Raw genomic sequence first — 24,652 nt, 5'->3', positions numbered from 1 at the left:
GTGGCAGGCAGTAGCAGTCAGTGCTGGCTGGCTGGCTACTCGTCATGCCGCGCCCGCCCGGAGCGGAGCTCACCAGATTTTCCGATCCGAACCTCTTTACGCGCTGCGGAGGACGCGTCGATTCCTTGTCGCTGTATCCAGGTCCATTGTGCTTGCTCTGCAGCTATTTTCCGGCCCGTCACAGCGGAATCAGCCAAGATGTCCGACTACGAGGATTCAATGGATGTGGACGCTCCCCCCAGGAGCGCCATCCAGTTCAGCTCCGACAACACCAGCGTCAAGGCCAAGAGGACGGCGGCCGATCTGCCTGTCGAAGCCCAAGATAACCTACCTTGGTGAGTCTTCTCTTACCAGAGATGCGGTCTGGCCTGTTTTAACATCTCAGGGTGGAAAAATACCGCCCCAATTCCCTTGAAGATGTCTCCGGCCACAAAGACATCCTCGCGACCATCAACAAATTCGTCGAAGCCAACGTACGCGATCCACCACCCTCTTCCGACTCGAGCCATGCTAACTCGGACAGCGCCTCCCCCATCTCCTTCTCTACGGCCCTCCCGGAACGGGCAAAACATCCACAGTCCTCGCCCTCGCCCGACGGATATACGGAGCCAAGAACATGCGGCAGATGGTGCTGGAGCTGAACGCCAGTGACGACCGCGGTATTGACGTTGTTCGCGAACAGATCAAGACCTTTGCCAGTCCGTGACCCAACCACCACCCATGCTATAAGCAAACCACCCACTCACCTTGACAACCATAACAGGTACAAAACAGATCTTCTCCATGGCCCCCTCCGCCGGCCCGGGGGGCTCCCTCGCCTCGTACAAACTGATCGTGCTCGACGAAGCCGATGCAATGACTTCTACGGCGCAGATGGCGCTGCGCCGCATCATGGAGAAATACACAGCAAACACACGGTTCTGCATCATCGCCAACTACACGCACAAGCTGTCCCCGGCGCTGCTGTCCCGATGTACCCGGTTCCGGTTCAGTCCGTTGAAGGAGCAAGATATCCGAGTGTTGGTGGACCAGGTGGTGGAGAAGGAGCATGTGAACATCCAGCCGGAGGCAGTCGACAGTCTGGTCCGACTAAGCAAGGGAGATATGCGTCGGGCGTTGAATGTCCTCCAGGCGTGCCACGCGAGCAGTAAGTCGAACCAACCCCACCCCGACCCGAGGGTTGTCTTGCCATCATCGCCAACTGTGAGTCCGTCATAGGCATACCACTCCCCATGAAGAACGCCCCGAAAGACCAACCCATTCCCGAGGCGGAGACGATCACGAATGAAACGATTTACGATTGCATTGCGGCGCCGCATCCCTCGGATATCGAGGAGATCATGACGACGCTCCTCGCCACGAGCGATGTCACTTCCTGTCTGAATACGGTGAATACCCTCAAGGCGAACAAGGGCCTGGCCCTAGCGGATATCCTCTCCGCGCTGGCGGACCAGCTGCAACGGCTGGAAGTCCCGGCGCAGACGAGAGTGACGTGGCTGGAGGGGCTGGCGGAGATCGAGTGGCGGTTGTCGGGCGGGGGGTCGGAGACGATGCAGACTGGGGGGTTGGTCGGGGTGGTGCGGAATGGGTGTGAGCTGATGGGTGGGAAGGTGGGTAGGTAGGTACTAGATGCTTTTATGGATTTTAACTTTTGATTCAATGATATCCAATCCTCCTCATGCAGGAATATGACGGCGTTTCCATGATAATCCTATCCAATAATATCAATCTCGTCTGATGGGTGCACTTGCTTTGACTCGACCATATCCTACTCACCTACACGAGGCAGATGTTGCTCATTGAAATCCAGAATGACCGAAAAGGAAGAACATAATAACATGAATATACCAACAAAGCGATCAAGCAACAAGGCAACCTAACCAAAACACAACAATAGTACAACAACCCTCTAACCTAGTATCAACCCAGCCCAAGCACTCTCGTCCTTGAATCAACCTCAAGCAACCTCAAGGAGCGGACACCGCCTTCTGTTTACAATCTTAAACCCACAGTGTACTATCATTCATGCAAAGGTTTTCCACATGGGCATTCGAGGGAGTCTTCCTCCGGGTTACACGTCTCCATACAACAAGCGTACGGATGGAAGGGTGGTTGTGTGACGAAATTACACCCGCAGGGGTCGAATCCGAACCCCCCCCCAGAGCCAGTTGATTGACGAATGATATATCTCTTTAATTTCGGGGTGCGTGGGGACGATTAACTAGTTTGGATTGAGTTTATGGTGGGTAACAGTAGTTTCAGGGCCCTGATGTGGAGACTAATGGAGTAGATAGTATATTTACTGTTGGTATAACGCTCACTCAACCACTGCTTGACTTACTAATTAACACCTCCCACAGATCATTCCTGGCTCCTCGCTTCTCAATCCAGACCTGTGATGTGACACGGACGAATGCCCGACCGAACCCTGGGATGCGAGGAAGCCAAGAAGATCCGGTGCAATCCCGTCCACAGCCAAGGCCTGCTATCGCACCAGGGCTGCCACTGAACGCCTGGCGATGCATTTGTTCCTGCCATCTGCAGGGTCTCGACCGGCTGCAGCCGGATGTGCCTTCCCATCGAGCCCTGCCAGGGCCAGTGAGTGGTTCCTTCCTTCCCTGGGTGGTGGGCAACTCCGCCGGGACTGACAGCCATCAGGATAACCCCCTCTGCTTCTCGTTTCCCTGAGGTGACCAGTGACCTCCATGCAAATTCACATCATCCACAGCATTATAGCGTGTATCCCCTTCCACTTCATACTTTCACTTCCGTGACACCCGCTCACCATGCACTCTTCCCTCCTGCTGGTCCTGCTGGCCATGCTGACCATGCTGGCCATACCTCTGGCCCTTCCTGCCTCCGCAGAGAGGGTCCTGGGGGCCTACATCTTCGCCCGTCACGGGGACCGTACGGCCAAGGTGTTGAAGAACACCGAACTCACCGAGTTGGGCTATAACGAGGTCTTCGACACCGGCAGCTACTACCGGACCCGATACATTCACGCCAACTCGTCCCAGCACATCCAGGGAATCAACGAGAACCTGGTCAAGCTCAGCCAGATCAGCGCCTCGTCGCCATCGGACGACGTGCTGCAGAACTCCGCCACTGCATTCCTGCAAGCCATCTATCCGCCGGCAGGCAAGGCATCGAACGAGGTCCTGGCCGATGGAACCACCGTGCAGGGGCCCTTGGATGGGTACCAGCTGATCCCCGTGGCGACGACCAGCTCGGGGTCCAACAGTGAGGACACGGCCTGGCTGCAGAGCTCCACCGACTGCCGCAAAGCTGAGGTCAGCAGCAACAACTACTACTCCTCTGAGTTGTACTCCTCGCTGCTCCAGTCCACCAAGAGCGTCTATTACTCCATATCATTCCTGCTGAATGGAACGTTTAACGAGTCGGCCATGACATTCAAGAATGCGTACAGCATCTTCGATTATCTCAAGGTCGGATCCATTCACAACACCACTAAGGGCGCAACGGATGACGAACTCCATCAGCTGTACCTGCTGGCCAACATTGAGCAGTATAACTTGGCCTACAACTCGTCTGAAACTGTCCGCGCCATTGCAGGTGCCCGATTAGCGGGAGACGTGCTGCAGAGCCTGAACAAGACCGTCACATCCCAGGGGAAGACCAAACTCGGCATTCAGTTTGGCTCGTACGGAACGTTCCTCTCGTACTTTGGCCTGGCTCAATTGCCTGCGACGAGCGACAACTTCACCGGCATCCCGGATTATGCATCGACGATGGCCTGGGAGCTGGTGACCAACTCCACCACCGAATTCCCTTCGCCGTCGGAGCTCCGCGTGCGGTTTGTCTTCCACAACGGCACGATCAGCGGCTCGGACGCGCCGACGGAATACCCGCTCTATGGCCAATCGAACGGCACGATCTCCTGGTCCGACTTTGTCTCCCAGACGAAGAAGATCGCCGTGACCTCGACGGCGCAGTGGTGCCAAATGTGCGGAAACACCGCCGGACAATGCGCAGTGTACTCGAACAGCACCGGCCCAGCGTCCACGACGGGCACCGCCCCTGCGGAGACCACGGCGAGCGAGCACGGGGTCTCGAGGCCCGTGGCTGGTGCGATCGGGGCGATGGTCACTCTGGCGGTGGTACTGGGGGTGGAGGCGCTGGTGCTATTCCTGGGAAGGCTCCAGATTCGCAAGCAGCGGGAAGACGCAGAGGATGAGGCTGACGAGGAGAATAAGACGTCTTAGTGGGGGCGGATGGTTAGATCGATAAAAAAAGAACGGGCGTAGCCAGATACGGGATGATGAAACGACAAGCTTATGGTTAATTGATTAAAGTTGACTTACTGGCAGTTGTCTGATAGCCGGGGATGCAGAGAATGGGAATATTGTTTAGCCCTGCATGCATTGTCCTGTCCTGGCTACCCTGGCCTCATTGGCTGCTAGAACCGTGGCCAGCGGCCAAGTAAGACATTGGGCAGGGGACCTGCCTATCCTTATTTCTGGCCCGCGCCCGAGGGGTCCTGTCAGGTGAGATCTGGACCTGCTTAGCTGCTGAGCTGCTGCTGGATTCTGATTATTCTGTTGGCAGACCGTCTGACGAGGAGTTGACCGGGCCAACGCTCGGCGGAGGGGGGATCTAGGGCTGAAACGGTCGAGCCCGGGTTCGTCCCGCGAACAGAGGCTACTGACGGATTGACAGCCTGCCAGACAGTCGGACAGTTAGATATAGTTCACGATGGCAGGTCTGCCATGCTTGCGCATCCCCTGAGCCACGGACCGATCAGCCCTTGAGTTCCCCAAGTGGGAGACGGCCCGTCCGCCACGATCAACCGTGTGTTACGTCATGGACCCCAGCGCTTGCGTATACTTCGGCCCAGAACGCTTCCCACCGTTTCACAATCGCCCATGGCTTGCGCGGGCGTCAGGCGAGCCCCGGTCCTTTTCCTCGCACGCTTCACTGCATGGACAAGATATCATCTCCCTCTTCCCTCCTCCCGACCCTTACGACCTCGACCTCGACCTCGACCTCGACCTTGACCTCGACACCCCTCCCTCCCACCCTCCCCCCCGGTGCAGGCACCTTTGGCATCCGGCATCCGGCATCATCACCATGCAGATCCTCATCCGCTTCAGCGCCGCGGCCCTGCTGATCCTCACGGTCTTCTGGATCGAGACACAGCTGAGCCAGCTGGGCTCCATCCGAGGGAAACTGTCCAGCCTCGCCCACCACCACGATGACGGCAGCAAACCACACACATCGGCCGCGGAGAGCTCGTCGTGGAAGTTCTCCCTCACGCCCTCCGCGGAACCCACGGCGAAGAAGCGCCCTTCCATGGCCGATCTCATCCCCTCGCCTCAACAGGACAGAGCGTCCTCCCAATGGACCACGGACGACATGCTCGGGACGAAGGAAACGGCCATCGACGGCGTCCTCGTCATCGGGAAGCTGAAGCGCGAACGATCCGACTGGCTTCGTCTGGAGCTGCGCGAGTGAGTGCTTCCATTTCCCCCACACAAACACATACTCACATACGACCAATTCTAGCTGGAACCACGCCGTCTACACGCGCGACGACCGGCGCGCCACGCTCAGCCTCCCCAAGAACAAAGGCAAGAGCAGCTCCGTCTACCTGCAATACCTCATCGACCACTACCAGCACCTGCCCGCGACGATCGTCTTCCTGCAGAACCACCGCAAACCCGGCCACAGCGAGTTCTCGGGCGGCAACATTGCGGCCGTCACGCTGCTGCAACGGGACTTCGTGGCGCGCGCCGGCTTCGCCAACCTGCGGTGCAGCGTGAGCGGCGAGTGCGACCGGATCGCGTCGCGGCCGATGCACGAAAAGAAGACGACGATCGAGAGGGCGCTGCCCGCCGTGTGGGAGACGTTCTTCAATAGCACGGACGTGCCCGAGAGTATTGGCACGCTGTACAGTGGGCAGTTTGCCGTGTCGAGGGAGCAAGTGCTTAAGCGGCCGCGGGAGGATTATATCCGCTTTCAGGAGTGGATTATGGAGACGGACATGGGGGATGAAGATGTGGAGAACTTGATGGGGTATCTCTGGCATGTCATTTTTGGGCAGGAGTTTATCTAGTAAGTATTTCTTTTACATGAGTGAGGAGGGGCGTTGTGATGTGTGTGTGTGTGTGTGATGTATGCTGACTTGTGGGTGATAGTTGTCCGGCGACGACGCAGTGCTTTGATGATGTGTATGGGCTGTAGTGAACTTGGGTTGCATTGGATTGGGATTGGATTTGGATTTGGATTTGGATTTGGAACCGGAGTATATGGATGGAGTTGATATAGGCATAGGCATACCCATCGGTATAGGGTTAGAGAGGACGGTAGTATAGTATATCCCAAGCAGGTTGGACACCGGGTCTTGGATAGACACAATATATGCTGACTGCGGGACAGTCCAGATTATTCTCTCTTCAAGCAGGGTTGTCAAGTAAACAGAGTAGAAGTAATCAGTAATGTGGGCATAAATCAAATAGAAAGACATCGAGAATTGAGTGGAAGGACAGGATGTTACAGCATGGTGGTGTTTGTGGCTGCGGCGCGACATGACATGACGTGTGGCCCGCAAATTTCCCGCGGCTTCAGAACGAATTGAACTTCTCCGTCGCGCTGCCTCTTCTTCCTTTCTCCCTTTCTTGTCTCTTCCCCCCCACCACACCACACCACACCACACCACACCACACCACCCTCGACCCTTGACCCAACGCGGGTTTCGTCGTTTCTCAATTCATACCCGTCCGATCAGCCTCTCATTCGATCCACGACCACAGCTGCAATAACCCGCGGATCGCGTCCCACCACCACCACCACCACCACCTCACCCTCACCCTCACCCTCCACCCTCATCCCACCACCACCACCACCCTCACCCGCAAACCCCTCAAAATGTCCTCCCACTACAACACCGAACCCGCCGCGACGGCCTCCGCAACCATCCACACGACCCTCGGACCAATCCACATCTCGCTCTTCGCGACCCAAACGCCGCTCACATGCCGCAACTTCCTCCAACACATCCAAGACTCCTACTACACGGGGACGATCTTCCACCGACTGGTGCCCAATTTCATCCTCCAAGGCGGTGACCCCACGGGCACGGGGTCAGGGGGCACCTCGATCTACGAAACGCCCGAGTTCGAATACGACGCGCAGGCGCGCGACCCGAGCGAGAAAGTGGTGCTGCGGGACGAGCTGCACAGCCGGCTGAAGTTCAATCGGCGCGGGCTGGTGGGCATGGCCAAGGCGGAGGACGGGTCGTATGGCAGCCAGTTCTTCATCACGCTGGGCGATGTCAGCCGCGAGCTGAATGGGCAGTGTACGATGTTCGGGAGGGTCGAGGGGGATAGTATCTATACGGTGTTGCGGATTGCGGAGGGGGAGGTTGTGGAGGGCACGGAGAGGTTGGTCTATCCGGTTAGTGTGACGGGGTGTGAGGTGGGGGAGTTGGGGCCGTTGGAAGGGAGAGTTGTGAAGAGGGCTGTTACGGCGACTGTCGCTGGGGCTGGGGCTGGGGAGAAGAGAGGGGAGAAGGATAAGGCGAAAGAGAAGGCGAGGAAGAAGAAGAATGCGAAGGGGGCGAAGACCTTGTTGAGTTTCGGGGAGGATGGCGAGGAGGAGGAGGAGGGTGAGGAGATGCCCGTCAGGGCTGCGAAGCCGAAGTATAATGCTGCGTTGGTGACGGATGCGGGCGCGACTTCAAAGGCGAAGGCTGAGGCTGAGATGCATGGTGAAGCGAAAGCAGAAGCCAAATCAAAGCCCATCTCCAAACGCCCGCGCTCGCCCTCCCCCGTTCCTCCTCCGCGCAAAGACAGCATCCAGAGCCATCCCGACCCCGATCCCGCAACGCAACTCCCCCTCCCGGACCCCGAATCGCCCTCTCGCTCTCCTCCCCAGCAGACGCGCCTCTCGCGCACCAACGCCGAAATCGAATCCATCAAGGCCTCCATGCGCCGCACCGTGACCACCGACCACCACGATAACCACAAGAAATCCGCCCTCGAGTCCATGATCCCCAGCACCGCGATCCGTGGCCGCAGACGGCCCGCCCCGGGCAGCAGCACAAAGAACGGCACGACGGGCTTCTCCAGCAGCGGGAGTAGCAGCGAAACAGCCGCGCTGAAGTTGTTCAATGCGTTTAAAGCAAAACTTGAGAATGCGGATTCTCAGGCCCCGTCCACCACAACCCCCTCCACAAACACACACGCAAACACAATCCACAAGCACGCAGACAAAGACAAAGCCAACGAGGACGAAGACGAAGAATCCCACCTCTGCGACCTCCACTTCATCGCAAACTGCCAATCGTGCCAATCGTGGGACGACACGGATCCCACAGGAACAGACACAGCAGCAGGCACAGGCACAGGCACAGGCGCAGACGAAACAGACCACGGGTGGCTGACCCACCAGCTCCGCTTCGGGAAGGATACACTCGGAAAAGATCTGAATTGGAAGAAGGAGAACCCGGACGATGTCGATAGTTTGATGGTGATTGATCCGCGCGAGAAGGAGAGGGAGATTACGGGCGGTGGGTCTGGGTCTGGGTCTGGGAAGAGGAGGGGGTTGGAGAGGGAGAGGGAACGCGAGAGGAAGAGAGGGAGGGTGGGCGATTTGGAGTGGAGGAAGTGAGTATCGAGGATCAGCATCAGCATCAGCATCAGCATCAGCATCAGGGATCAAGATCAAGATCAGGATTCGGAAATCTGGGCGGTTCTGGTGAAATGTTTGGTGGGTGGTGTGCTGGTTGGGATGGGGAGGGATTGTATGTTATATGTTGTATGGTTGAGAGGACAGAGGGACAGAGGGACAGAGGGAGAGAGGGATGTATATAGAATCTACCATACCATATCATAGCTTCAGAAAGGAAGGAGTACGATATTCATCTACTATCTATTGTCTAGATAGCTATGCGGTTTGTATCTACAGAGAGCGTACGCGTACAGCACATCCAGGCATCGAGGATTCAGGCGACGGGGAGGGCATTCAGACCTAGGGCATAAGGCATACAGGCATACAGGCATACAGGCATACAGGCATACAGGCATACAGGCATACAGGCATACAGGCATACAGGCATACAGGCATACAGGCAGTCAGGCCACAAGAATTAAGGCGTCAAACCCAAGGCATCATCCCGTCAACCCTGAGGCAGAAACCCTGATTACCCTTTTGGGATGTGATGTGTTTGTTCCCCCTTCCATACATCTTGTATGGTTTCACTGCAACTGCAACCTTCCCTAGATCCCTCTCATACCTCTATGTATACTAATCAACTCAGACAGGATTGTATTCTCCTACCACGCCATCTTTTTAATTAACCGCCGAGCCCTCCCCTGGGATCTCTGTTTGGATTTTGGATTCTACAGGTAGACAGACGGCAGACGACAGATGACAGACTTGTGACGAACGGCTAGATGTGTGAATGGGCAGGAATTGTGAGGGGAGGGGGGGGATATATACTAAGTACGGACAAGAAGAACAAGACAGGACCTTGGAAGCAACATCATAACCATCTAGATGTATATGCTTCCTAGATATACCCGTAGAGTAGTAAGCGACACGACTGATTCAACGCTCGCTCGCGCAGTGATAATAAACCATACCAACTGCACCCTGCCCAGTGAATAAATAATCCATGATCGATCTCCGGACATTCAAAGCCGCAGGATCTGCTTCTGGCCAAGTGGAAGTGGAACCAACTCCCACCTGCAGCATTCGCACACTCCAACTCCAATACAGGTCCTCGCCGACGCCGAGTCAACACCTTCGTGGACGTGGGACTTGCTTATGATGATATTTGTGTTATTTTCATGAAATTGAAACTTTATGATTGCTTTGATATGTTCTTGTCTCTTGTTAGTATTTTTCAAAGTCTGGATCACACTATCACACTGTCAAACAAAACCACTTGACTACTCTTTCAGTCGGCTGGTTCTGTTCCACAGAACAGCATGTGTGCAGAAGAAAAATGACCCAAGAGGGTCTTTTGGATATCATCATACAGCTTATCCTTTTTTTGAGTTGATGGTTGATTGTATATGGTATAACACCTAGCCCGTGGTGTATACTCATCCTGACGCCTTGTTTCTTTTTTTTTTTTTTTTCGCAATGTTTGTTATTGTCATACAGATCATCTTAATCTATCTTTAATTCACAGCTCCTCTACCACAGAACCATACCAATACACAACACAACACAACACCACAAAACAAAACAACAACCCCAAACCCAACCCAGCCAAAACAAACGCCCTTTACACAACCCCAACCCCAAGTCGAAGTCCAAGTTCAACTCCAAGTCCAAATCCAAGCCCCCCCCCTCACCACCCTCGCCAACCCCCCGTCCGCAATCATCCCCTCCTCCTCCCACGCAAAACGCAGTCTCAAAAGACCCCCAACGCCTCCTCTCCTCCCCCATCTTCCACTCCCACATCCCCATCCCCACCCTAAACCCTAAAACCCTAATGAACAACCCAGTACCGTCTAGGAACCTACGAGGCCTGGAACTCCGCGCAAGTCATCGGCTTCCTAGTCGCCTGCGCCTTCTACCTGCTCCTGTACTACCTGCCCATCTTCTTCCAAGTCGTGGTCAGCCTCTCCCCCTCCTGATCAGCTGCGGCATCAGCTCCGGCCTCATCTACACCCTCTCCGGTTCAAAGAAACCAACCCCCCTCGGCCTACTACGGAATATAATAATACATGGCTGATATGCGGGCCGCCCCGGCCACCGGCCACCGTACAAGTCAAACATCGATATCTAGTTCCTGTCAACAAACAAACCGCCGATGACAGTCCACCCCAGTGGTCTAGAATCCATCTACGTGGCATGATTCCTGACTGACTAGTCTCTGTAAATGAAACGTCTTCAGCCACCGTGAGGGATTTCCCCGCTCAAGTGGGACTCGGAGAAACGATCAGCGACTTAGTCTCCCTTTAGGCTCGATTTCCCATGCAGACACCCGCGCCCCGTTCTGCAGCCAGCCTGCGAGATAATTGCCCAGATGAAGCCATCTGATCTTGGATCACTGGTTTAGTTAAGTACTATATATATGTCCTGGTTTTCGAAATTCGATGTGTTCCGAGGCCCTCAAGGGGGATAAAAACCAAACAACCTGGTCAAATTGTGACACGGGTAGGTAGGTGGGTGGGTAGGTAGGTAGATACTCCATCTCATGTGGATCGAAGTAGGGCTGATCTCACAATAGTTGGTGGACCGCTGGCTGACTAGGAGGTAGTCTATCTTGGCAGCAACTCGACAGTATGAGAAGAAAAACTGCAGAGCACTTGGGTGTCTTGGGCCAAGAATCCTGCCAAGAATCCGTTTTTATTTCTCTGCGATGATGGTTAGATTAGCTGGTTCTACACCGCTCCTATGGGCCATGTTATGATTGTTGATCATCTTTTTCCGGTGGTGGCTTTCGCTACTTGAGGCCTATATTATAGATCTTCTGGTCACCTCCTCTTTCTTGTTTTGTCTGTTTCTCGACAATCTAAATCACCACCCATAACGATCACAATCGCAAAAAAAAAAGAAAAAAAGAAAGAAAGAAAGAAAGAAAGAAAAGAAGCATGGGCTGGTTTCCGGTTGGGCTGGAGGGGGATGAAAACAAATGGCGCTTCGACATCATCCCCCTGCTTGCTGTGATCGGCAGCTCTGCGATTCAAAAGCACATGCAGGCCATCACCGCCTCTCCCTTCGCGATATTCCCTCGATTGATGCCTGCTCCGGAGTCACTTCTCGACACGGATCGACCGACGCGACCTCCATCCGTCAAAGACGTCAAGATTGTGGGCGTTCATTCGGGCACCGAGTTCAACGAACTGAACTTCTTCGCGAACCTGATCCACAACGTCGACGAGATGGAGAAGTACGAATTCCGCGTTTACAGGATCCGCTATGCGACGCGAGATTCCGAGGACGGGGGAGAACTCATGAAGATCCCGGAAATGATCGAAAACCACCGATCCAACCGACACCGAATCCCCATCCAACTCAAGACCTTCTGCTGGCTCAACTTCGTCACGCTCATCTCGATCCTCATCACCGTCGGCCTGTACATCTGGGCCGGGTGCATCCACGACGGCACCGCCCTCGTCGGCCTAGCCACCATGTCTTGCTCAACCAGCGTGGCCAGTCTCTCCTCGCGCTGGTATCCACGACTCACGGGCCGAACGTCGGAAGCGGACGTCCCCAGCGGAGACGTCATCATCCGCACCCGGGCCGGGGCTTTCATCCTCGTCTACGGGGACCAGAATGTCATCCGGGAGCTCTACGAGGGCATGGAGGATTGCGAGTACATGTACAAGGGCAAGAAGCATCACCGGCTGCTGGGAACCAGCACCGTCTTGCTCATGGCGTCGATCATCCTGCTGAGTAACTGTGGCTCCGTCATGCAGATTGCCATCGGTGTGGCTTATATCATTCTGAATATCCTGTACTGGCTGTTGGCGTTGCTGGTCGAGCCTCGCGATCTGTGGGATATGAGCAGGTACAACATCGAATACGTCGAGCAACGCCCAAGCACCCCCGCCTCCACCTATACGGAGACGTTGTGGGCGGTCATCAACATGTCCGGGAGTATCGATTGGGTCGTCAATGGCGAATTCACCCCCTCGACCCCTGCTTGGGATCAGTGGTTGCAGGACGCAAAGGCCCACATCGGGCAAGATTGGGATCCCATTAAACGCAAGAATGAATTGATGAATCCCGGATGGGCGTATCACAATGGGCGATGGTCTGAATAAGGTGATATCGTTTGTCAAAGGGGTGTGATGCCATTGAAAACATGGACAATGTTTATACAAAGCCTTGAGTTTCTTTTCTCATATATCATAGATCCTAGACTGATTTATAAAATTATTTCTTAAACTAGCTTAATTATGTTATTCTGCCTTACATGTAAAGGAGAGAACCTATATACTTCTTCAAAGTCACTCTAATATTACTCTCAGAATATGTTGATGAATAAATATTATTTTACTTATATCTTGAAGATTTATTTTTATTGCGCGAACTTATACTACATCTTTATACTTTCTGCTTTTTATGCTAGATCCAAGCCTGAAGATAATCAATCTGCATTCCTCCGCCTCTCAGCCATATCCGGACAAGATTCCCCCCTTGGTCGGGTACGCCACTCTTGTAGCCCAGTCAGGAACGGACTTTGTGTGGGTGGATTGGGAGCACGGTTCCTGCAGCGTGGAGACCATGACCAATGTAAGTACTGGCCCTAAGCCTCTCTCTTCTATCTAGCCTCTCCCGGATACACCAACGACTAGTTAATCATATGTATATTGTCTACCCGGTCGCCCACACGATCCAGAACGTTGTCAGCGAAGGAAGAACCATCCCATTTGTCCGGTGTATAAGGTTGTCTATGGTCTGTTACATTTTGGGTTTTTAGGCCTGGTGCCTTTCTCAGCTGTTGATGAGGTCTAATGGGGAGATAATACCTGCAGTTCTCTACTTACATCCATCCTATCCCATCCTACCAAGCAGACATGGCAAACATCATCTAACCTCAATTCAACAGGCTAGCCGTGAGAAAAATAGCTGTGTTCAACCGACACCTCCAGGTGTGCGCGCATTAGTCGGCTCAAATTGTACACACAATATTACCCAATATAGCTAACTAGCTTCCTTGATATAGTTATATCTGGCAGCCTTGGGGAACACATGTGGAATAGTTAATCAGGGGTGTCAGCTAACCATTAGCCCTACCTTCTCGAGGCTAGCCATGTTCGGTTAGCGGTCTGTGTGTCCTTGGCCCAAATGGGGGAACTGTACGGAGTACAGTTCAGTCCTCCTAGTTAACTAATATGATATCACACTGATCATTGACCGATAATCTTCTCTATCTGATATTTATTGGGGCGTGTAGAAAGGAAGGGACATTTCGTGCTAAATCTGCTCTCTAGCCAGTCAGTCGGTCAGTCAGTCAGTCACCTCCAACCACAGCTGAGAGCCGAGAGATCAACACTTACACGGGCATACACCGTACTCACACCCATCCTAAATTAGATTCAAACCCCCTCCCTATGATATCTTTTTCCTTTCATAACCCCTCTCTCAAATACACAAATCCCACACAAACATCACATCGCAGCATCATATCGACAGGCGATTAGCCTCAACACGACGGACGGATAAAACGTTATCAGTCGGATGGATGGATAGTCGCGCCTCGGGCACTACTCCGACCCCATTGCCAACTACCCGACCACAATATCAGGTGCAGATGCAAGGCAACACAATTACCCTATATCTGACTAGCAGACAAACGAACAAAAAAAAATAAGTGAGTAATGAGTGTGGTCTGGATAGCTTATGGTGGTCTGGATTCTATATATAGCCGGCGGGCGGGAGGCTGTGCAGCTGCAGAGAGCAGAGACTGCAGTAGATACTTATCTTCTAGTTATCTGTACTTATCTAATGGGCTGGGCGCAATTAATCAGATGGGATGGTAGGGTGCGGAGGACACTCTTAACGCTTAAGTCTTACTACTTAAGTTCTTGCCTAATCTTCACCACATCACATTATGTCACATGCACATACATGCATAGGTTTAGGGCTGCTTACAATAAAACAAGCTCAAGTGACGGTATCCACTATCTATCTACCATTTGACAGGATTGTATATTCATCCGCCTCTACTCCAGCAGTGGAAGGAAGGATAAACTCATCCATGCACATGACATCATAGTCACTCCATCCCTCATGCAACACCCCTTCCAACATCAATCAAATCCCATCCCCCAGATCCACTTCCCAGGTACACCACATTCTTATTCCCTACCACACAGCAGAACACTGCCGTATCCACCCAGCGGCGGCGAGTTTTCGACAACCAGCACACTGCATGTCGAGCAGAGAATAAGAAGCAATAAAATAGAAAAAGAATTAACTGACCTAATAGTTTTACATCTGCCAAGACAACTCAGTATTCACGGAAAAAAAAAAAAAAAAAAAAAAAAAAACTAGCATCAGGCAACTTTGTTTCCCACACCTCACATTGGTGCTGGGATGACCACTGTCCAGGGTCTCTCCGCGACTTGGTGTGGAGGAGCAAGGCTTAGCATTTAGCAGGTGGTAGGATTCTGAATGCTGGTGGGTGTCTGATTCCGCGGAGGGTGGTGCTCTGCTCTGCTTTGCCCTGCTCTTATGATGATGGCGCTGGCCGGGTAAATACACAGCACTGGGTATGCATGGTAGATGGAGAGTGGAGGTGTGTGATGCAAACGATGATTGCGATCCCCGTTGGCGCACATGGTTAGGTTCGGTTAGGTTAGGTAGCAGTGATGTATGTTCTGTGTTGTGTGCAAATATAGGATTGTTAGAGTTGGAGTTGGGGGGCGGAGAAGGTATAAGTATGGGCTTGGATCTGGGTGGAATTGATTCTCAACAGCAGCATCGACCATTTCACCAATTTACCATTTTACCAATTCACCAAGCAACCAACCAGTCAAGCTTTCGACTACCAACAGCAATCGGCAATCCCTATCACCTTTATCCCACAACGATAACAACAATATGATCGCCCACCCCATCCTCCTCACCACCCTCCTCCTCACCACCCCCATCCTCTCCATGGAAATCCTCTCCACCTCCGACGTCCCCAACAGCTGCTGGTCGGTCTGTGGCTCCATCGTCGGCCTCACCGAAGGCTGCAGCCACCGGTACCACGACGACGACAGCGCAGACGAGACCTGCGTGTGCGACTCGTCCCAGACTTCCAACCTACTTCCGCTGTGTGAGGCGTGCATTGCCTACTATGAGGATGACGATGATAACGGTATGCCTTCCTTGAGTATACTCGCGGTGCGATACGGTGTTTGAAGATGAGACGTTTGGATCTGACTATGTGACTGCAGACGCGTATAGCATTCTCACCTCGTGCTCGCTCTCGACGACGTCTTGGGACGCGGCGGAGGCGAGCTCGGTTATGAGTACCGAGACGGCCGCGACGGCGACGGCGACGGCGACGACCACGACCACGGGCGGTAGTGCGACTGAGTCTGCGGAGACGGGGTCGAAGACCACGTCTGGGGCTCAGGAGACGGGCTCGAGCTCGAGTTCGAGTTCCAGTGTGGCGGGGGTGACGGCGAAGGTTCCAGGGGCGGTGGTCCTGATGGGCTTGGGGCTGGCGGGGCTTGGGTGGATGTGATATGCTGATGTGTTGGGGACTGAGGGGGGGGTTGATGATTGTATGTTCATGTTGATGTTGATGTTCATGTTTATGAGTTTGTTCTGCTGATGGTCCTATACCCGGAATGATGGATGGGTTGTGTATGTTTTGTTTGTTGACCTCTGCTTTCTTTTCTTTTTTTCCTTTGCAGTGATAGTTTATGATAATTATGTTATTAAGGTTTGAAGTTATTGTGTTGGATCTTTCTCCAGAACGAGTATGATTATGTTGTACTCCGTAATGACTTGCGAGACTCCTATTTTCTCTTTATGACAGAAGGACTACTGAGGCAAGGCAAAGGGGAGCTGGACTCCCCGCTCTGGTTTTCCAGAAAGACCTGAAACTTTGACACAGGCTTGCTGATCTTGGATATAGAGCAATTGAAGAATATACTCTGGGGTTGAATGCTTCAGATATCTGAACCAGGTCTGTATGCCTTTTTTTGGAGCATAAATGTGCTCTTCCAGGCAGAGGCTGACTAAATACATAACCTAGTTGCGTTCTGCATCTATCTTGATGGGGGTGTCCTATCCGACTGTGCATTGGAGATTGACAGCACAATGTCAGGCCTTCCCGGTAAGCCTTTGAAGGAGAGTACGTCTTTTACCTCGTTGGCTTGGTCTTCACCCAACACACGCATCCATAATGCTGGATGCAGCAATCATGAGATTGCATCCAGCATTGGAGATAGATGTTCCCTCCTGGTTTTGATGGTATATATCATGGCTAGTATGGGTCTCCCTTTGACATTGGGATTGGGATTGGGAAGCACTCAAGACATGGACTCAGGCTGCTTTGCTCCGGAACGTCACGGCTATCGGATGTGAAGCATGCATGTCCCAGGACTCAAATCCTGGAGTCTTGAGGACGTCTGATTATCACAATGGGTATTGAGTGGCCAAGAAACCTTTAATCCTTGATTCAAGGGTCAGTCTTCTATCCATTTGCCGCTTCACTGAATATTCAACCGTGCTGAAGGCTAAACGACACCCGGGGATTTTAATCCGTGTCGCATACCCGTTTATCAATGGGTCGTATCAAATGTCACGGAAAAAGCGATATAACCGACTGGGCGATTGTCGAGAAAGCTTTTGATGAAAGACCACTGCGGCAAAGGGAGAACTCTCCGCCCGAGTCTCCCCAGGGGGTGGCCTATGCATGATCAACATCCTTCTACCCGGGTGGTCGCATTTCTGGCAGGTCGTGGACTCTCCATATGGCGTTTACCCCTTACTTTATCCGCAGTTGTTCCGCGCTCTGGACCTCGGTGAAGTCAAAGAGAACCTCCTATACGCAGAGGAACGGGTATCACTACCATAGCACCAGCAGAGACAAATCAGCTTCTTCATTGTGATGCACAAGGTTGCGATTGGACGATAGGATAGATACGCATGCTTACTTGCGGGCATATAATAACCCAAGAGACGCAACGTGGTGCCCACATTCCAACTCTTCCGACAAGGAGTGCCAACAAGCAATTCTCCACGTGCCTCTCCCACACTCGCTCAAGGCTCCCTCCCACCAGCCTGGCCCTGCCATGAAGCCAGCCATCACCCGGCGCCTTCGGAAGCCACATTCCTGGATATGACCACCCACTCCCACCCAGTCCGACAGGAGCGTCCGTGCTTCCTGCGAGAACCGTTCTAGTACACCGCATCAAGAGCCAGAGACCCTGATTGGCAGCATGGCCGTGAGCCGGCGCGACGCCACCGAGGAACGGTTCCGTGTGGCAGCATATACCCGGCTGGGGATTCCGGGAAGGAAGAGCGGTCGAGGGAGGGTGGAACTTGTTTCACGACCAATACGGCATGGTGGCAGGTGTCGAAAGGTGCTAGACTGCCAGGAGAGTATCTTTCTCAGTTCTTCCACACTATTCCCAATCCAGGAGAGGCGGATGGAAGCGCGTGAATACCACTCCACTCCACAGGGCTGCGTGGCTGCTAAGATAGCTTCTTGCCTGCCTCGTCACGGGTTGATCTGGTTGGTAGCTTTCCATCGCATCCTCCACAGAATGGGATCAGCTTGGCTATCGCCATGTTTCTGTCTTTCTGGAACAATATCCACGCGATGATACTGACAAGCCTGTTCTTAAAGCTCAAACATCACCAGGAATCAAGCGTATATAAGTCATCAACGCCGCCGTCCAAAGCCGACTCTTCTACACGCGACTCAAGGCACTGACTGACAGCTGCCAAACCCAGGACCGGACCCGCACGCCAAAATCAACCCCATCAACTAACCCAGAAGTTCTTCCCACGTCCTATCTATCTATCCCATACCGGTGAGCAAAAACCAAGTCCAAAGAAAGTATTCCTACGGTGAAGCAACCATCTCCAACCTTCAATATTTACTGCCGCAACCGCCCCCCACAACAGCCAAAACAAAACCAACAACAACAACAACAACAATCATAACAAAGACAGCTCTTGCCCCTCCCCTCCTCCCTCCCACGTACTCACTCACCGGGGCAACCAAGCCCACCGCTTTTCCGGCCGTCATGTACGTCCGTCCCAGCCCAATGAGCTAGCGAACTCTCTCCTGCACCGGGGAACAAATCCCTCTCTTCCCTGTCACAAGCATCTCGATACAGGATGAAAGCATGCACCTAGATACCGATAGTTCGTTCCTCGACCGCAGTTGCAGTTCTCCACCCCTCCGGGCCGTCGAGGGAAATTCATTCCGGAAATTATCTACATGTAAACTATCTACGGTCCGGTGCGGTGCGGGCTTTATCTATCCACCGAAAGGACTCCGTGTCGGGACGGGACGGTTCGGTTGTTTGCAGATGGTTACGGAGGTTAGACTTGATCCAGGTGTGATATGAGATGTATTGTCTGGGCGGGGTTGGTGGCTAACTATGGTATGGAGGTGACGGATGCTTGCTTTCCCACGACGATAGATAGATAGATAGAATTGTCAACTCAAGATGGGATAGTAAATAAACTCGAGCCAAAGGCTTACTGATGCTTTCATGTAGACGTATATATCCACAACATCCAACGAAATGGGAAATGGGGATTACGCGATTAAATCGCACGGCGGACAAGACACATTACCCACCAACTTGGACTTGGTCCTTTGTTCAACGGCCAGACCAGAGATGAAAGCCGATATGATCTGCCTCATCACCTGACCGCCGGATATCCTTGTAGCGAATAATTATGAAGCGCATAAACACCCAGCATATGCATCTGATTATTAATTAATCTAACCCAGTACGTACATACATACTTATGCCCACCTTTTCTGTCTGTCCGGCCCGTGTCTCACATTCGACTGTCAACAAGCAAGACAATCTAACAATTTTAACCCGCTAGATGTTCTGCCCCTCGCGGCAAAAAAAAAAAAAAAATGTGAGAAAGGTATTGGGTTAAATTAAATTAAACAGAGACAGAGACAGCAGAAACTTCTGAATCATGCATCGGGAAAGTAAATCGGCCTGATGCTTGATTGTCCTCTGTGAGACCTTGCGGGAAAAAAGAAAACTGTGTCATGAGGAAGGAAGGGAGGGAGGGACTCGACTGCGACTGCGACTGCAGGCTGGATTGAAATGAAATTGTAAGCCAGGGAAGCTAAAGCCCACGCTCTCACTACGCTTAAACAGACAGCATGCTGTCTCTACTGGCTTTAAAGTAGTACTCTGGGCTCAGGAGGGAGCTGTAAATGCCACAGACTCCCGGTAACGGCTACAGGCCGTCCCAGCCAGCCAACTAGATAACTTAGATAGCTAATCTTCTCCCGTCCCGTCATCTCCAACACCTTGAACAAATCTAACCATCCAACCAACCAAATCCAATCACAACCCTCCTCCATCACCACCCTCAAGTTCATGCAGAATCCCCAACACCTGGTTGGTTGAGACTGAGGACAGACCAGACCAGACAGACCAAACCTACCACACACAGGGCACAGGCAGAGGAAGGAACCCTCCCGGCTGCAACCCGCACGGGAATTCTGATATTCGGTGTGAACCCTTGCATGATGAGTGCATTTATCCATTAGATACCTTAAGTATGGAGTACCTACGGAGTACAGTATCTACTTACTACTAACTATCTATTGTGAAAGTGTTATGATGGTACGGGGTAGTAGTTAATGCGCACAAGCCAAGGGGAAAACAACTCTCAGGGGAAAGAACAATTTAGGAAGAGTTCTTTTCTTTCTTTCTAATCAAGTACCTACCTACACAGGATCTTCCATCCTACTTATTAATAGTTATTCTATCCCTGATTACATACTCCGTATCCGTATTTATCTTTAAATTGAAGACAGTTTATCTGCCTGGTTGGGCTGATCATTGGTACATACCTAGGTATTATTATTTGTGTCAGTGTATAATTATCATCTACGGTACCACCCTCATAATTTCATCATCATCATCATTCATTATTATTATTTTCCTGGGATTTCCGTCTTAAGTACAGAGTACAATCGGTACGGGTATTAAGATTATTTATTTCTACGGTACTACTATGTACCTACATCCACCCCATCTCAACAGCTATCTACGTACTTATGTAGATAAATCCTTCCCCGGATGGATAATCAATCAGCCAGATAAATCAGCTGACATCCAGTGGCTGTCTTAGTTTGCTTGCTTGCTTGCTTACATCCATCCATCTCGGCTGCCGCCTCGCGCGTGCATTAGGGCGACGCGGTACGGAGTACATATAGTACCACTTCCTAAGGCTAAGGCTACTACTATACTATCTGTACTATCATAGGCCAGGGTAGAGCCGTACTTAGATTAAGACTACTAGATTGTGAGAAAGTAGGGCGGTATCTATTCATCTAGATAACTAACTATCTAGACCAGGATCGTTCTAGAAGGGGATTTGGAATTACGATAATCAGGTCCGGTCCAGCGCGGGCTAAAGACTAATCCTTAATCCTTGTGCTGAATGGGGTCCAGACTGCATGCTGGGTTGGTGAATAAGAATTAGTTACTACTCTGTACTTTGTTGTATTTTGGTGGTGGGAGATTGGGATAACTTATTTGGAGTTTATTGTTGTGAATTTCTTTATGATTGTAGATGCTGTTGCTGTTCATGTTGTTGTTATGCTTTTTTATATCTACTTACTTAGGGAGCTACTACTAGTTATATGTCGCTGTTACTTACCTATGCACAGACGCACGGATAGAGAGAAGACAGAAGATAGGTCAAGTCAACTCTGCAAAGCATGCAATATTGCATATTTCCCAATGCCCAAGCTGCAGGATATGGATAGTAGACTATCCAGATACCCCGTAAATAGGTACCGTAGTCTGTACCCTACAGATTGCAGCAGTAGGAATAATGAATCCGGAGCGTGTGTGTGTGTGTCTGCTAAAACGGGATAATAATGTCTCGCTCGGTCTTCGGATGAATGGACCTGCAGCAGTGAGCAGTCCCTCTTTTGAATACCTGATACGGAGTACTCCGTACCTACTTACACGGTTATCATCATCCTTTACTGACTATACGTTACGTAGGTCTAAGAAAAGAAAAGTTAAGCGGAAGATCAATCCTACTACTTACTACTCAAGTACTTACTTACATATATACCATCTATTTACCACTCCAGACAAAGTCTCAGCGATAATAGTAAACCTGAGGCATTTTCTTCACCCGGGGTCATAATTAAGACCACCTCGTCCCTGATTTCTTCTTTTGTTGTGTGTGTGTGTATGTGTGTGTGTGTGGTAACACCCTCGCCACCAAGCCAAGGCCAAACTGAAGCACTGATCATTCTATCGGCGTTTGAATCCAGTGATCCAGTCCCAAGTGCGAACGGACTATTGATTCATCTTGCTGGGTACCCCCCTCTTCTCCCCCCCCCCCAGTTCCTTCCGTCCACTGTCCGCTGTCCCCTGTCCAGTCCACTGTCCAGTGAATCATCATCCATTCCCAGTGCGATCCTAATTATAAGACCGATGGGCGTGCTGTGAGTGGCCAGACCGTCAATCAGACTCAGATGGCTAATCCTAATACATACTTGACTAGCCACCGTAACTACCTAGCTACTAGGTACCTACGGTAACAGTAGACTTGATGTCGATGATCCGAAACTTCCTTCTTCCTTCCTTCTTTTTTTCCCACTCACCCTGCTGTACCTTAGATAGGTATGCTATGCGATGAGACTGCGAATCAAATCTGTCAGAAACAACTTCCCTTCCTTCCTACCTACCTACCTATATACCTACCTACTATTTCTACCCTATCTATCTAGATAGATAGATAGATAGATAGATAGACTGGGCTGTCCGTCCATCCATCCGTCCGCATTATCATCATCATCATCATCATCCCATCATCCCCTCAGTACTCCGTACTCCGTACTCCATACTCCGTGGAAATTGACAGTACTACCTAACTACCTAACTACCCTACCCAGATAAATAAATACCTACCTCCTGTCTAACGGCCGAGAGAACCGGAAGCTAAGCTATAGTAGGTAAGCCAAGTACTCCGTACTAGTACAACAGAAAGCAAAGCAGAGAAGCACCCCCCTTATCCATCTATCCATCCATCTATCTATCTAACAGTAATCGCATCACCGTTAAAGTTATTACCTACAGTTATTGAAAAAAATATATATGTAAAAAAAGAAGAAGAAAAAATGGGGGAAAAGCGAAAGCGAAAGCGAAAGCGAAAGCGAAAGCGAAAGCTTCCAATCAGTAAGCAGCAGGATCGGCTGGGCAGTGAGTGAGTGAGTGAGTGGGCAGAGAAGAATAGACTAGACTAGACTAGACTATCTACTAGCGGCCTCCATCCCAATTTGCCGTGGAACGGGGGGAAGAAGAAGAAGAAGAAGAAGAAGAAGAAGAAGAAGAAATACGGAGTAGATACTAGACTAATGGAAAAGAAGGAATCAATCGGCCGCAAAGGTGGGTGGGTGGGTGAGTGAGTGGACATTGGGAACGGACTAAGAATGTTCTATAGAAGCGCTTGGGGGATTAGCTCACGCCGGGATCGCCCCCAGAACTCCCCGGAAGGCTATGCAGCTTCCATCCATCCATCTATGTATGTACGTATGTATGTATGTATGTATGTATGTATGTATGTATGTATGTATGTATTCAGTACGGAGTATCCGTGCCGGAAAGATGGAAGGCGGCTGCTGCTGCTGCTGCTCAAATGTCAATAAATGGATGTTACATGAACGAACAGCATGGTTGGACAATGGACTGAACTGACTCCCTCAGGGGAAGGTGAAGGGAAGAGAGGAAGTACCGGATTACAGGCTGAAATTACCTCACGATCCATCGCAATAATATCGGTATCGGCCCATCTCTAGAAGCGCGGAACAATCTGACGTCTCCATGGAACAGGTTCTGGCGACCCTCTAGCGGGGTTCTAGCCTGTGTGTTAATCCCAAACCAACCGCCCAAATTGGGCCCCCCGTCCCCATAGGACTATGGGCTAGATACTTCCTACGACCGAAGGGAACCGGGGACCTGCTCCGTACCGTCCTATCGTGGCGAGAGTCTCCGATTAGTCGTCCACGGTGATGGGTCCGGTTTCGACTCCGAGAGAAACAAAAACAGAAACCAAAACAAAAACAAAATAAAAAATAAAAATAAAAATAAGAAAAAGGAGAGTCTCCGTCAACCCGTATCGTCGGTACGGGCTTCCCACTTCCCAGTTCCCAGAAAGGATAGGGAGGGAGGGGAAGGGGGGAAGAGTCGGATGTCGGGGGGGCAAAAAGGGCAGTCGGGGACTTGCGTGTCAAATAGATAGAAAATGGAAATGATTGGAAACTGGCAAGGTCACGTCGGCGCGATAATTATAGCACGGGATAATTTTAACAGCGATAGTGCCTTTCCGGGCCTGCGAAATGACGGCTGCAGGGAAGGGAAGGGAAGGGAGGGAAGGGCAGGCGCTCATCAGGGGCCCTGCTTGAATTCCGAGTGACAGGTAGGATCTCCCGTGCTGCGTCCGGCCAGCGATGCTCCAGCTTTCCCACCGCGTGTGTCGGTGCAGCATCAGCGCCAGAACCAGCACCAGCACCAGCGCCAGCACCAGCACGGTGGGCGGCGCCAGATCCCGGCGCCTGCTGCCCTGACCGTTTTTCGCGAGAAGGATGACAGATGGACACTGCTGGCGATGTGAAACCGCATCGACCGACCGACGAGAAAAAAAAAAGGAACCGGCGGCGCGCTCGTGTAGACAGTAGTGCACAGTAGTGGACAGGGAGCTTCCCCTATTCGGAGAGGTGATGAAGCTATAGGGCATCCGTTACCCACTCAGGGCGGATCCCGAACCCACCGGAGTCTAGCTGTCTACGGCCCTAGGGAGCTAGGGAGCGTAGGGACGCGTTGGAGGCGTGCAGCTGTTCCGGATACGATCCATGAGGAACCGGTCGGCACCTGGCCTCACCCTCATGGAGCTCATGGGTAGATAGATGGCAGGAGGAGATGAATGGGACTCGATCAGAATCTTGGGGTAGACGGGAAGGGGGGAGCCCAAGAGACGGCCAGGGTGACCG

General features: G+C 51.9%; 7 protein-coding genes across 7 annotated transcripts; all 7 read left to right on the top strand.

Moving 5' to 3' along the window:
• Nucleotides 1–141: 141 nt before the first annotated feature.
• Nucleotides 142–1,622, top strand: BO70DRAFT_383873 (replication factor C subunit 3; the record flags this gene model as incomplete). The annotated part of the gene is made up of 6 exons (XM_025545611.1): nucleotides 142–335; nucleotides 386–473; nucleotides 524–698; nucleotides 764–1,147; nucleotides 1,219–1,588; nucleotides 1,619–1,622. Exons 1-6 carry the CDS (start codon nucleotides 199–201, stop codon nucleotides 1,620–1,622), a joined length of 1,158 nt encoding a protein of 385 aa, XP_025403990.1. The 5' UTR covers nucleotides 142–198.
• Nucleotides 1,623–2,819: 1,197 nt separating this feature from the next.
• Nucleotides 2,820–4,223, top strand: BO70DRAFT_282926 (phosphoglycerate mutase-like protein; the record flags this gene model as incomplete). Its single annotated transcript, XM_025539065.1, has 1 exon — nucleotides 2,820–4,223. One exon carries the CDS (start codon nucleotides 2,820–2,822, stop codon nucleotides 4,221–4,223), a length of 1,404 nt encoding a protein of 467 aa, XP_025403989.1.
• A 507-nt stretch (nucleotides 4,224–4,730) lies between these two features.
• BO70DRAFT_357388 (DUF3431 domain-containing protein) lies at nucleotides 4,731–6,418 on the top strand. Its single transcript, XM_025542025.1, has 2 exons — nucleotides 4,731–5,468; nucleotides 5,524–6,418. The coding sequence occupies exons 1-2, from the start codon at nucleotides 4,822–4,824 to the stop codon at nucleotides 6,071–6,073; spliced, it is 1,197 nt and encodes a 398-aa protein (XP_025403988.1). The 5' UTR covers nucleotides 4,731–4,821; the 3' UTR covers nucleotides 6,074–6,418.
• Nucleotides 6,419–6,662: 244 nt separating this feature from the next.
• Nucleotides 6,663–8,873, top strand: cwc27 (putative peptidyl-prolyl cis-trans isomerase). Its single transcript, XM_025542024.1, has one exon. It carries the CDS (start codon nucleotides 6,886–6,888, stop codon nucleotides 8,626–8,628), a length of 1,743 nt encoding a protein of 580 aa, XP_025403987.1. The 5' UTR covers nucleotides 6,663–6,885; the 3' UTR covers nucleotides 8,629–8,873.
• Nucleotides 8,874–11,567: 2,694 nt separating this feature from the next.
• Nucleotides 11,568–12,779, top strand: BO70DRAFT_383869 (uncharacterized protein; the record flags this gene model as incomplete). The annotated part of the gene is made up of 1 exon (XM_025545610.1): nucleotides 11,568–12,779. One exon carries the CDS (start codon nucleotides 11,568–11,570, stop codon nucleotides 12,741–12,743), a length of 1,176 nt encoding a protein of 391 aa, XP_025403986.1. The 3' UTR covers nucleotides 12,744–12,779.
• A 2,749-nt stretch (nucleotides 12,780–15,528) lies between these two features.
• On the top strand, nucleotides 15,529–16,162 carry BO70DRAFT_391663 (putative GPI anchored protein; the record flags this gene model as incomplete). Its single annotated transcript, XM_025546232.1, has 2 exons — nucleotides 15,529–15,790; nucleotides 15,870–16,162. The coding sequence occupies 2 exons, from the start codon at nucleotides 15,529–15,531 to the stop codon at nucleotides 16,160–16,162; spliced, it is 555 nt and encodes a 184-aa protein (XP_025403985.1).
• Nucleotides 16,163–22,783: 6,621 nt separating this feature from the next.
• Nucleotides 22,784–23,355, top strand: BO70DRAFT_348655 (uncharacterized protein; the record flags this gene model as incomplete). Its single annotated transcript, XM_025541623.1, has 4 exons — nucleotides 22,784–22,869; nucleotides 22,927–23,067; nucleotides 23,107–23,191; nucleotides 23,248–23,355. The coding sequence occupies 4 exons, from the start codon at nucleotides 22,784–22,786 to the stop codon at nucleotides 23,353–23,355; spliced, it is 420 nt and encodes a 139-aa protein (XP_025403984.1).
• Nucleotides 23,356–24,652: the final 1,297 nt, after the last annotated feature.

This window comes from Aspergillus heteromorphus (assembly GCF_003184545.1).
Source record: "Aspergillus heteromorphus CBS 117.55 chromosome Unknown BO70scaffold_1, whole genome shotgun sequence".
Lineage (NCBI taxonomy): Eukaryota > Fungi > Ascomycota > Eurotiomycetes > Eurotiales > Aspergillaceae > Aspergillus > Aspergillus heteromorphus.
The sequence above is the reverse complement of the archived record's forward strand: the minus strand, read 5'-3'. Positions and strand labels throughout refer to the sequence as shown.

Coding starts and splice junctions, on each gene's coding strand:
- BO70DRAFT_357388 (XM_025542025.1), top strand. CDS start 4,822: ATGGACCCCAGCGCTTGCGTATACTTCGGCCCAGAACGCTTCCCACCG. Junction 5,469..5,523: donor CTTCGTCTGGAGCTGCGCGA/GTGAGTGCTTCC, acceptor GACCAATTCTAG/CTGGAACCACGCCGTCTACA.
- cwc27 (XM_025542024.1), top strand. CDS start 6,886: ATGTCCTCCCACTACAACACCGAACCCGCCGCGACGGCCTCCGCAACC.